This window comes from Dysidea avara, chromosome 11 (genome assembly GCF_963678975.1).
Source record: "Dysidea avara chromosome 11, odDysAvar1.4, whole genome shotgun sequence".
Lineage (NCBI taxonomy): Eukaryota > Metazoa > Porifera > Demospongiae > Dictyoceratida > Dysideidae > Dysidea > Dysidea avara.
The window spans coordinates 10,791,267-10,804,550 of NC_089282.1; the positions used below are offsets into that span (position 1 = coordinate 10,791,267).

Here is a 13,284-nt window from a genome sequence, read left to right on the forward strand (position 1 = left end):
CCATTCAAAAGCATGATTACCTTGCCAAAATCTAACTGGTAAGACCATAAAGCAACTATAGATAGCAAATCCTGGACTACTACACCTGTTCATTCTTGTCTTACGAGGGCACACTTGTGATACTTCATTAAAATCACGTGTTGAGGTTGTAGCGTGCTCCACAACTATCAATCATCTTTTGGGAAGAAGGAAGGCAAATGAATGAACGTGAACAGCATGGTGTAGTGGATAAAACATAATCGAAACAACAGATTTGTGAATATGCCGTCATTACCTTGGCTTCCGTCTGAAATTTCTGAAGCTGTACACCTAGCGTACGGCAGGCAGGCAGGCAGGCAGGCAGGCAGGCAGGCAGGCAGGCAGGCAGGCAGGCAGGCAGGCAGGCAGGCAGGCAGGCAGACAGGCAGGCAGGCAGGCAGGCAGGCAGGCAGGCAGACAGACAGGCAGCGCAGGCAGGCAGGCAGGCAGGCAGGCAGGCAGGCAGGCAGGCAGGCAGATGAAATGCAGGTAACTTTTAAAATTCACCTAACATCGAAACAGTCGACATTTCACTGCGGTACAGCATCATTACAGCTGTACTAATACATTCCAGGTGGTTTTTTCTGAAAAAAATGTATTGCAAGGCTGCTTTTTTTAAAGTGCAAAAATTTACAAAGCCATATGATTTCCTACCAATCCTTACTTAATAATAATGGATATTCTGAGTTTGTTTGATAAATGAGTCTGGGGATTAAGTGACCACTCCATCCAAAATTCCACTTTATGAACCTGCTACCGTGATAACAGTCTCTGACAAAAGCTTCAATCAATGCTTTCTGCAAAGGAGTTCATCTGGAACTTCTGTGGATGCATATACCAATTTCCACTACGGTAAATTCCAGTACAGTTGCAACCTGAATAGCAAATGATTGTTCAACAGAGTATTTACTACTACCAGATTATTAGTACATGTACACTATGATGGGTTCAATAATGTGACAAAATTTACAAATCTAATCATAACAGAGCTGTTCAGATTAACTAGGATGCACTCTTCAATTACACAATACACACATATGTACCTGTCTTAACATAGCTTTCAATGATGATGATCTTAATCTAGATATCAATATAGCACCATTGTTGCCATAACAGTATACCCTTGTAAACATTGTTATTCCCATAACAGCACCAAATAATGGTATTACTATTAATGCCAAACGAGCATTCTTTTCTGCTGAGCTTGAATCAAGATATGCCTGGACAAATTTAAAAATTAAACAATCGTATGACTATAAATGTACCCACATACCATCACTACAATCACAACATATAGATACGAATCTACACAAAACAGAATGCCTTCCACAATACTGCTGATTATTGCCCAAAATAGATATATTCTCTGTGACATTTCCACGATATGCAACATTTCTTTGTTTTCTTCATGCTACAAACACACATAGTAGACACTCTAGGTATTATGAATTGTAAGTCATACCTCATCATCATCATCACCATCACTGTCCAAGTCTGAAAAGGATAAATGCTTTGCAGCAAAATAATCATCAGCAGGTACTTTAGTTTTAACTACCTCATCACCACAGACAGTTTGAGAATACAACTAAGGGAGTCAATCACATAAAATAATAAGGTGATTTCAGGTATTATACCTGAGCTGCTATTAGCTTGAAGAACATGCCTTGCAGAGCTAATAATTCTTGTTGTGTGCCAATTTCCATAATTCTTCCTTTGTCCACTACAGCTATGCAATTCAATCGTTTGATAGTTGATAATCTGTGAGCTATTACTATTGTTGTTCGGCCCAAACTAGCCTATATCAAGAATAACAGTAATCCAGTAAAACTATAATGCACAGGAAAATGAATGTGTTAAGTAATAAAGCTTTCCAACATTAATGATATTAAAATCTATAACAGAATAGCCAAGCTGTAAAAAAGGGTGTGGCCTATCGGGTAAAAAAATGTGAAGTCTAAGGTGGTGGTCAAGAAATAGCTGTGATGGTAGGTTAATGGCAAAAATATTAATAACAACAGTTCCACATGATACATACAGTTTATATCAATGCATTTGATTATGAAATCCTCTCTGCAAAAACAGTTTGGTTGGGAACATCCATAAAGTAAAGTAACTGGTAACTGAAAGAATTGATATCTGGAGTGGCCAAAAATGAATGCTAAGACGGGTTTAGTGGGAAGGCGTGATCACCTTATGTAACCTAAAAATCTCGTGAATTATGTGTCCGCCATTTTTGTAGGGTAAAAACACGAAATGACATGAATGAACATGCTATCCAGTTGTTGTGCTAATGGATTATACGCAACAAGAAAGTAAGCAACATAGAATTGCTCTTTATAAAGACTGCAAGACTTGTTCTGAGAGGATGCAGTACTGGAAAGAGTCGATCGGGTTTTGGGACTCTGAGCCAACTTAAGCCGAACTCAGTGATTCACTAGAGTCTGTAGTGCATCAGCTAGATTCTTCCTACGTCACAACTGATTATGGATAGTCTGTTTGAGATAAATATTAGTACATTCTATCACAGGAATCATGCCAGTGAAGCTGAAGAATGACCAGATTAGCTAGTGAGCTTGTTTATTCTGACTCTAACTAAACATCAACTTCTACACTTTCATATTAACTTTCATGGTAATTCAGTTGATTGTACACAAACCATGTGTGTCATACCATAGATAATATATACCTCCGGACACCAGAGGTATATATTATCTATGGTCGTACCTTATTCAATGTATTCTGCACTATTGCTTCACTTTCGGTGTCTAGAGCAGAAGTGGCCTCATCCAGTAGTAGTATCTTAGGATCTCTTATAAGAGCTCTAGCAATGGCTACACGTTGTTTCTGTCCTCCTGATAACTGAGTACCCCTTTCCCCAACTAATGTATTATAACCATCAGGAAGTTCAGTGATAAATGAGTGAGCATTTGCTGCCTTAGCTGCCATCTCTATTTCTTCTTGAGTGGCATCTTCCTTACCATAAGAAATGTTCTTTGCTATTGTACCACCAAACAATACTGGCTCCTGACTGACAACTCCAATGTTCTGTCTCAACCATTGTAAATTAAGTTCATGTACATCATGACCTCCAATCAATATCTATTGAGTATGATGTGACATTACAGTTACACATTCTACTAATCTTACTTCTCCAGATTGAATGTCATAAAACCTTTGAAGTAGTTGGACAATGGTACTCTTACCACTACCACTAGCTCCGACTAGTGCAACAGTTTGGCCTGACTCAATATTCAAATCCAGTCCATCTAATACCTGTATAGACATGTTAATATTATTAATGTCTGTTCTCATTCACCTGTACTAAGCTCTACAAAATTTTGGTCACTCCTAATGATTTTGTATTGGAACAACAGTGTTCTCATGTTAAGCATGTTTCCTACACATTTCACATCTGGACATGGATTGTATGGGACATCACCATCTTGTAAGGCTGTACATTATACATACAATCTAAATTATTATATGATATTTAATAATTATTAATGATACAGATTTTCTGATTTACCGAGAGAAACAGCCAATACTTATGAAGTGCAACCGATATTCACTATTAGAGATACCAAGTGTCAAGGGCTCCACAAGGGGGAGGGGAGGTGTTAACATAGGAAGGGGAAGGAGGGAGGGTAAGACAAGTGGTTATAGTCAGTTCACTTGTAGGTAGTGTGCAATGTACACTGAACATGCAGAGCATGGGGTCTGGGCATGCCCTTGCATGAAAATTTAACCTTTTAGGTTGAATTTTTACTGAGCCATAAAGTAAGTAAAGTAGCTAAGCAAAAAAATCGTTCACTTTTTGATAAAAGCACTTGGTACAATATTTGCTTGATTTATACTATTTCATGTTAGATATGGTGCCATTAAAATTACCAATCATATCATGCTCAAAGAACCTGACAAATAGAAAATGTATTGGGAAGCCATAAAAGTGTTCAATAGTAAACTTTGCATCTGCATAGACAAGCAAGGGATGGTCATATCCAAAAGCTGATCAAGGGAGGTGCCCATGTTAAGAATTACGGAGGGTCAAGGTTTACAAAGCCATAGATGTGCAGTATACTAATTCTATTGGATTGAGCCTGTATTTTTTACACTGAAATGTTAGTTAGATTAAAAGTGTTTAAAACAGTTTATTTTGCCACATTTTGAAAGATTTTTTAATTGCACCTGTAATTTGAAATACATTCTTGCTGTTTAAGATTTTGAATGCACTTATATGGTTTCCTAACTGGCTAGAAATGGGCCTATAACTTGGTTTAAAAGCTTCCAAACATGCCCTAAGGCATTGATTTTGATGTGGCACCTTATCTCAAATGATTTAGTATACCTTACTCAACTTCACAGAAAATTTGGTGCTTTTATCACAAAGTGAATGATTTCATCAAAATTTGTTGCTTAGCCACTCTACTAATAAGAAGAAAAGGTTAAATTTCAGCTCAAACACTCTTTTTCCTTTTGGTTGTAATAAATCATTTTTAGATGTTCTTGTCAGCAGCTTCAATTTACACCATACTGCTAAAATATAAGTTTGATCACTTCTCACCATACAGTATATTAGGGATCATGAAGAACTGGGCTTTCCAGCCAAAAATATCACCCTAAAAACCAGCCTTAATTTCCTTCATGACAGCTTGGCAGCATTGGTTAGGTACAGCCAAGCCCAAAAAATGTCTTCAGACCAACCCCAAACCCTTCAAAAAGTTTCTATGGCATTTTAAAAATTTCTATTTAACAGAATTTTACACTGACTGACTAGCTAACTAACTGATTTCTCCAGCCAAGCATAACTCGACAATGGATATGGCTACGGGCTTGATTTCTTCACTGTTCGGCATCACTTCATCCCGAGATGCGCCTTTTCGCCAACCACAGTACATACAATACACATCATGGACTTGCCTTTGTCCTCCTTTGTGTTCCAGTTCTTTTCGCTGACAACTCAATTTGTGATAGCACGATGCAACTTCCCTGTGGCTGTGTTGGTATCTCGCCAGCATTTTCCATAGCGACTGGATTGATTGCAGAGATGCTTGTCATATTGTTCTTCGCTTGTAACGCTGTGTAATGGGCTGAAATAGGTGAAAGTTAAGCGTAATGGCCACCATTCAATTTGGGGCTGGCAGATCAGCCATATTTTTCATGGTTGGTGACTGGATTGATTGCAGAGGTGCTTTTCCTACTGTTCTTCATTTGTAGTGCTGTATAACAGGGTGAACATAGCTGAAAGCAAAGTGTAATGGCTCCTTCACTTTTGAGTCAGTAATTGATAGCTGGGACACGTGTTCAGACAAAAACATTAACTCTAGTGCCATCCTTTCTTTTGATGCAGTATGCATGGGTTCACCAGTCATAATAATGTTACAAAAAGTAAACAAACAAGTATAAGGAAAATTAGGAATTTTAAGTTCGATTAGGGATCATAGAAATAAAAAGTAGGGAAGCAAGGGAGGTTGCCTACACCTGCAGATATACTAATGGACATTTAATCCCTAATTCAGTCATGGGTAAAAAATGTCCATTAGTATAACTGTAGGTGTAGGAGACCTCCCTTGTTTCTCTACCTTTCATGACCCCTAATCAAACTTAAAATTTCTTATTTGTCCTTCTACTTGTTGATCTTTAGAAGAGATTAGCCCTTTCCCTTGTTCTTTCCATTTTATGTTTAAAGTGTAATTGCATCTGTAACTTCTAGTTAACACATACAGTAGCAAAATTTTAAAGAGGAGCACAATAAGCAGCTATATCAGTACTGGTATTATGAGTATCAGTACTGGTCAATTATAAGGTATATAGCACTGGCCCCTGCATCTGTTCCGATGACTATATATCACAATGGTAAACTCCAAAATAGTGCATGTGGGGGGAACATTTGATGTATGGGTTCAAGTCACAGGCTAGCAATGTTCTTTTCTTATTCTTTACTCAAGGATTTTTAGTAACACCATTTTGTAGTCTCTTTCTTTATTTTAGTTGATTTGTACTAGCAAGTATGCTATCAAAACACTTTGCAAACAGTCCATTAAATTGTTGACAAGTACATTGAACAGAGGAATTTTGGGCAACTATATTATCGTGTGTTACAGTCAAGGAGAGATTTAGGGGGACTGTATTGGGACAGCCAATTTAATATGAAAAGAAGCCATAATGATACAAAAACAATTCTTTAGTCACATCACATGATCACACTTGCATAATACTAATAATATGGCTGCACTGTTTGTTAAAGCGTGTGGCTTTGCTGTAAGAAGAAATTAGTTATTGTTTAGTGAGTAATAGTAAAGAAGACATGTACTTTCAGATTTCAATGGCTTTCACTATACCACCACTTTAATGTATTGGTAGCTGGAATATCTTAAAAGTTATACATTGAAGAAGACCAGAGCCCAGGAAAACCAAAATTGGCTATATAGATAGATAGATAGATAGATAGATAGATGATAGATAATAGCAAGTGTCATAGTATATATATACTGAGGAGAGTATCCTACTCTCATATACCCCTGTAGAAGGGCGTATCGTGAAGTTATGATGTAACACTTCTGAGTTCGCCCATTTTTCGTTGTATAATTAATGATGTCATTAGTTGAACATAGTATCAATTGAACGTGTGCCTAACAACGTCGCTAGCATCCAAATTAACTCCAGCTCTAAGCGTTTCTCACCAAACTACAATCGTTCCTCCATGGGTTAAGACCGCTTCGTAGGTGTTTCTTGCTAGGCCATTCGTGAATACGGCTATCTTGAGCATCGCGAGTGTGAATGGCGCTGATGGTTCTTGCACTTTTATGGCTGCCCATACATCACAAACCACAACATCTTGTCGTTACATCATAACTTCACGATACGCCCTTCTACAGGGGTATATGAGAGTAAGATACTCTCCTCAGTATATATATTATGAACTCTTGATAATATATAGATAGATACACACAACTCACTGTTACATCTGGTCTGGATGGATAAGAAAAAGTGACCTCACTCAGTCTGATGTCATAAGAAATTTCTTCAGGTATTATTCCCATATCAGAAGTAGTATCAATGGTAGGAACCTATAGTATGTGTGATCATATACAGATTGAACAAGTAATAGTTGTAACACTTCCAATCCATAATAGCCCACACCAAGTGATCAGTGACCCAGGCCAATATGAGTGCAACCACTGGATATATTATATATATTACCCGAAAGATTCAATTATGAGTCAGCAGCTGGTATGTTCTGGCTACATTTGGCATTGATGAACAGGCAAATATTAGAGACATCATGGCTACGTGAGTTTAATGCTTTAATCAGTGCAGTTGAATCATTTATTGCATACTTATGGAGTTTACTAATGGCTTAAATGGGTAAGCTTGTTTTTCATGTTATCAGTAATGTGGGTGTGGTCTAGTCTTACATAACCAGACCACTTTTTTTCTTTTGTGTGTGTGGGGGAAAACAGTCTGGCTACACAAGACTAGGTGTGGTCCATATCTGAAAACGCGCAAAAACGCTTGCTATAGCACTATAGTTCTCACCTTAGCCCAACATTTTTCAACTCGCAGGATAGTAAGAATAACAAAACGCTTTCCGTCTGAGTGGTTTTCATGGCCAAATTCAAGTTGTGCATACTAATCATGTGAGTATTAATTGATCCCCACAGTAAATTTTAGCCTTAATGTCTATATAATCGCTGCCCAGTTGTAGTCTAGTCTATGTACATTCAGATGGAGCCCAGGCAAGTCACCAACTGGACTACATTTCGAATGTAGCCTGAGAGGCTCTTTTGATCTAAGGTGTGAAAGTGTTACATATGTATATGTACATGCATACTTTGTCAATGATATCAAATATTTCCTTGGCTGCTTCTGTAGCTGCACCAACATTATCCATGTCTGCTTGGTTCCCTACCATTAGCAACACTGAAATGTAATAAACTAGTCCAGCCTGTGTTGAAAGAAGAAGACTCACATAAAGAGTTGACAATATAGAGTTGCAATAAAACTACAGGGTTGTATATAGCTACAGGTATGTTTTCATTTAGGTGAAGCAAAGTTTTAGTATGTCTATTTTGATATCAGTTTTGCAAACAATTTTACCAGTTGTAAATTTGATTGACTAATTATCAGAAACGTAATCCCAATAGATATCTCATAGATTTCTGCCTCTAGAGGTGACACATAACAACATGCACAGGGGTATATAAAGTGGAAAGGGGGAGGCATCAGTCCATGTTTGTGAGATACTCTAATAGAGAAATCAACCACCCTAATAGAACAGTCACACTTAAATAGTTACTCTAATTCACCTGCAATGAAAATAGTGTATTATGTAGTACAGTACAACAAAGTCTAAGCAATTTGCAGTCAGTGGGGATTATAACTATTTTTCGATGATCTGGATTTGACATGATCTGACAATGTATGACAATGCAAGTATAAAGCAATGGCAGTAAGCATAAGCATACCAAACTAGGGGGCATGCTCCACTGGAGATTTTAAATACTCTAATGATAGTTATTTTGATACCCAAAAACTAACCACTGCATCATTGCTCAGCCTTGACTGTATAGCACACATAATACAGTAAGTGTAAGGAAAAAATTAGATCATGTGTGATAAGTTATGCTTGGCTGAAGGAATAAAATTTGAATAGTTTTGCACATGTTCTTGTTCAACTTGAGCTCAAACCCGAAATTCTTTAAATCAGTTAAAGCATTACCTTCCTCATACTAAATGACAAATGTTGCACTCAAAGAGTGGTCTCAAGACAAAGTATAGCACTCGACTTTGCCTTGTGCTATATAGTGTATTTGTCTCTAGCATTATGTATAACACAGTTTGACTAGGCTTGGCACATGAAGCTATTTTACTATGAACTTAGATGGTATCACACATCAATTACACAACAAGATTTGGTAATTAAAGCACAATACTTACCATGACTAAGTTTGAAAATTCAGCGTTATAGTTCTGAATGAGAAAGCCACCAAACCTAGAAAAATAATCAAGATATCCACACATGCAAATATACTTTGAATGTCTATTTCAAATTGTATTTATACAAAATCCTGTAAGAGCAGTTACACAATAGTTATATACATGTCACATGTGAGTTATAGCTCAGGTTCATGATTAAGCACTTAAAGAATGTTCATGAGATGAAGTATAGTGCTTGAGTCTTCAAAAAAAAAAAGCTATGGTACCGCCCAAGTGTAACGTCGCACTCACTTGCACGCATACAATTACACGCGATTAAAAAGTTGCTTAAAAGGGGGCATGGCACCTGTTTCGATCGCAAGTCTTCATCCATTGATTTGAGGGATAAAGACTCACGATTGAAAAAGGTGCCACGCCCAATTTTAAGTAGTTTTTAAATTGCACGTAATTGCATGCATGCGAGCGAGTGCAACGTTACACCTGGGCGGTACCGTACCTTTGAATTGTAGCAACATACTCATCAATAGCAAGGATAGTATCTGTTGTGTGTTTTAAACCTAACAACAACAATTCATATAGCTCACTGCTCAAATCTTATTCATATGATACAGGAGATATTTGCTTAAAGATCAAAGAGATGGATATGGTTCTTATAGATCTTCATCATTGCTATATATGTGCATGAGTATAGCCAAATTTTAATGTGCTTGCTGGTAAATAACAACTATGTAGGATGATCACATCAAGAATAACACATGTGGCTACAAAAGTATAAAGTGATCAATCAAGACACATGGTTAGTGTGTTATGTGGCTCAAGAAGCCAGCTTGCCACTCTGTGAGTATATTGACAGGAAGTTTCCATGCATTTGTAGCTCCATGCTGCCTTTACGAAACAAGATGATTTTTACTATGGAAATGCCCTCTACCTTCAGTAGTCCACATACTGAATTTGAGCAGTTTAAGCATTCCCGAGATATGAGACTTTGAAAACTGGCTTAAATCTTACTTTTCTTTGCCTTTTCATGTACTTACAAAAGCTGCCATAGAATATGAAAGCACTATCCAATTGTTTTGAAATTTGGCACACAGAAGAGAGGTTTAAGGCCTATTTTGGTACCAAGTTTGGCTGGAATACAATAAACAGTCATGGAGTTATTAGCAATTCCACATGAAAAATAACACTGATAAATCAACTATAATTATCTCTGTACAGTGTTAATATTTTAAAGAATGTTCACCAACTGAAGACTGTTGATTGACCGCTCAAGTGATGCATAAATTATAGGATATCACCTTAATTAAGGTTAAAAAGTACTTAGTTAAAAACTTTAATTCTTAATATTTTCAAAAATGCTGTTTAAAATTCTTTGAATTTTTTAGTGAATAGTCATTGGGTCATGGTCTATGTTTTGATAAAAGTTGTTTGTGGTGGGACCACAATGGGTTTAAGTGGAATTTTTTACTCTATTGTTACTGTATAGAGTGTACACCTCCGATAACCACTTTCCAGCTACAAGTTTGTCTTACACAATGGAGGTGTACAAGCACAGTACAACCTGTATTAGTGACCACCTGTATTCAAAGACCACCTTATACTATAATGATTATATCGGAGCCTGCAAACAAAATACATCAAAGTCTCGTTTGTTATTGGTGGAGTTTTGTGATATTTCTACAAAGAGATTGGTTTTGAAACAAGCAACTACACTACGCAAAAGCTCCAATTGGCCCAACCTGTTTATATCTCTATCCAAAGGAAAGACCCCAAAACAAAACTCTCAGGGATGAACTGAAATCAAGAAGATCAGCTGGAGAGAAAGACATATATATTAGATGCGGCAAAATTGTTTGCAGAGATGCCAATGCTGGGTCATCAGCTTCTCCACCTCAGTGACAATCTCATGCCCCACTACTGCGTTAAGTCCTATATAAGTTTAAAATAAAAAGCGCTTACCCTTTACTAAAGACAAGGTTAAACACCTGCATGCATTATACACAAACTGCGACCAATTGTGAACAAATTCAATGAGCTGTTAACTATTGTTGAGAGTCTCAGACCTTATCTAATTTTGCTAACTGAAGTTATCCCAAAAGCCCAGACACTACCAATTGGTTTGTCAAGATTATCCATTCATGAATATCATCTTTTTTGCAAATTTTGACCCAGATCTTTTGGATTTGGGAAAGAGTGGCTATAGAGAAATTGTAGTTTACATTGCTGATCACTTTCAGTGCATGCAGGTATCATTTCAAAGTACATTTAGTGAACAGTTATGGATCAGTATTTCTCTGAACAGGAATGAAGAATTACTTATCGGTAATATCTACTGGAGTCCATCTTTGGACAAATTTTCTAGTACAAATAGGCTCTGTGAGCTATTAAACCTTGTAAATGTCACTAAACTATCTTATCCCCTAATAATTAGAGACTTCAACTACACCACCATTGACTGGGATAATGATTACATAATTAGATCAGATTTGAGTGAGCAACTGTTTCTTGATACCATCCAAGATTGTGTTTTGTCCCAGCTTGTTACTCAACCTACTGGATTTAGAGTTGACCATGAACCACACATGTTAGATTTGATTTTAACTAATGAAGAAGACATGGTTCACCATAATAGTTATTCTGCAGGGTTGGGCAGTAGTGACCATGCATGTATCTGACCTGTTCTCCAAGTACAATGTCCAAGTCCTGCATTCATTATAATTACTACAAGGCTGACTTTGATACATTAAGAACCATACTTGATGACACAGACTGGGATATGCAATTACAAGGCCTTGTTGTCTATGGAACATGCATGGAATACAATTTCTGGGATTTTGAAAAATACTATTGAAGTATGTATTCCTAAGACCCACCACTCTTCTAAGTAAAAACACCAATATCTAAACAACAAACTTTAAAATTAAGGTATCTGAAAGAAGCTGCTTGGAGAAAGTACAAAGTTATTGGAAATCATATTGACTATCTCAGTTTTACTCAAAAACGAAGACGTTTAACTAGGTCTCTTTGTCTCAATTATGAACAGAATCTAGCAAAAACCTTAAAAAGTAATCCCAAGTGTTTTTGGAGCTATATTAATTCCAAGATTAAAGTTAAGCCTGGTATTCCAACATTATTAGCACCAAATGGTTAACAAAGCTACCTCTCCTCTTCAAAAAGCTGAAATGCTGAATTCTTATTTAGCAGTGTATTCACATCTGAAAATTTGCAGATATTGCCAGAAATAGATGACTACCATTATCACCAACCATTGAATAGTATAGATCTTACACAGGACATCGTGTACGCAATTTGAGGCCTAACAAATCACCAGGACTAGATGGTTTCCATCCAAGGGTTCTTAAAGAAGCTGCAGCTCAATTATGTTCCCCATTCACTGTTTTATTTCAACGGATTAGATGAAGGTGTTTTACCTGAAAATTGCTACCTATTTTTAAAAAAGGAGAAAAATCTGATCCAGGAAATTACCGTCCGATAAGTTTAACATCTGTAGTATGTAAGGTTTTTGAGTCGATTATAAGAGAAGAAATAGTTAAACATATGTCCCAACAATCTTCTCTCAAATACGCAGCATGGCTTTCTACCTAAGAGATCATGTATGTCTCAACTTTTAACAGCAATGGAATTCTGGACAGATGAAATTCAAAAAGGTAATCCAGTTGATGTCATTTATGTTGACTTTAAAAGGGCTTTTGACAAAGTACCCCATGAGAGATTTCTTATGAAGTTAAAAGCATAAAATGGATAAGGTCATTTCTTAAGCACCAGAAACAACAAGTGTCAGTAAATGGTGTTGAATCTGACTGGTCTGATGTAATGTCTGGAGTCCCACAGGGATCAGTTTTAGGTCCAATTTTCTTAACATATATATATATATATATATATATATATATATATATATATATATATATAAATGATTTACCCAGTGTTCTATCAAACCCTTGCTTACCTTTCGCTGATGACACCAAAGTGTACAGTCACATTAAGAATGACGATATTAGAAGACTACAACAAGATATTGATAATTTAGTGAAGTGGTCAGAGGTATGGCAGATGCCATTTAACATCTCAAAATGTAAAGTCACTGTATTTGGGATATTCTAACCCAAATCATATTTATTCTATGGATGGCAAATGTATTGAACAAACTAGTGAAGAAAAGGATTTGGGTGTTCAAGTTTCATTGCCATGTATCTGCCATAACAAGCAAATCTAGGAGACTCCTTGGGCTCATAGGAAAGTCATTCATTAACTTGAATGTTCAAATACTCCCCTACTTGAATAAGGCTATTGTAAGACCAACCCTTAAGTACA

General features: G+C 36.7%; 2 protein-coding genes across 2 annotated transcripts in view; one reads left to right on the forward strand and one right to left on the reverse strand.

Moving 5' to 3' along the window:
* Nucleotides 1-13,284, forward strand: part of LOC136237997 (uncharacterized) — a 294,291-nt gene that overhangs the window by 154,406 nt on the left and 126,601 nt on the right. The window lies entirely within an intron of this gene.
* The window catches only part of LOC136237994 (ATP-dependent translocase ABCB1-like), a 50,764-nt gene that overhangs the window by 22,116 nt on the left and 15,364 nt on the right, over nucleotides 1-13,284 (reverse strand). The window contains exons 7-15 of the mRNA XM_066028294.1: nucleotides 8,956-9,010; nucleotides 7,850-7,963; nucleotides 6,975-7,085; nucleotides 3,166-3,291; nucleotides 2,743-3,117; nucleotides 1,653-1,814; nucleotides 1,481-1,603; nucleotides 1,292-1,429; nucleotides 1,062-1,238 (exon numbers count right to left, since the gene is read on the reverse strand). Coding sequence (XP_065884366.1) covers nucleotides 1,062-1,238; nucleotides 1,292-1,429; nucleotides 1,481-1,603; nucleotides 1,653-1,814; nucleotides 2,743-3,117; nucleotides 3,166-3,291; nucleotides 6,975-7,085; nucleotides 7,850-7,963; nucleotides 8,956-9,010 — 1,381 coding nt within the window. The remainder of the gene's footprint in view (nucleotides 1-1,061; nucleotides 1,239-1,291; nucleotides 1,430-1,480; nucleotides 1,604-1,652; nucleotides 1,815-2,742; nucleotides 3,118-3,165; nucleotides 3,292-6,974; nucleotides 7,086-7,849; nucleotides 7,964-8,955; nucleotides 9,011-13,284) is intronic.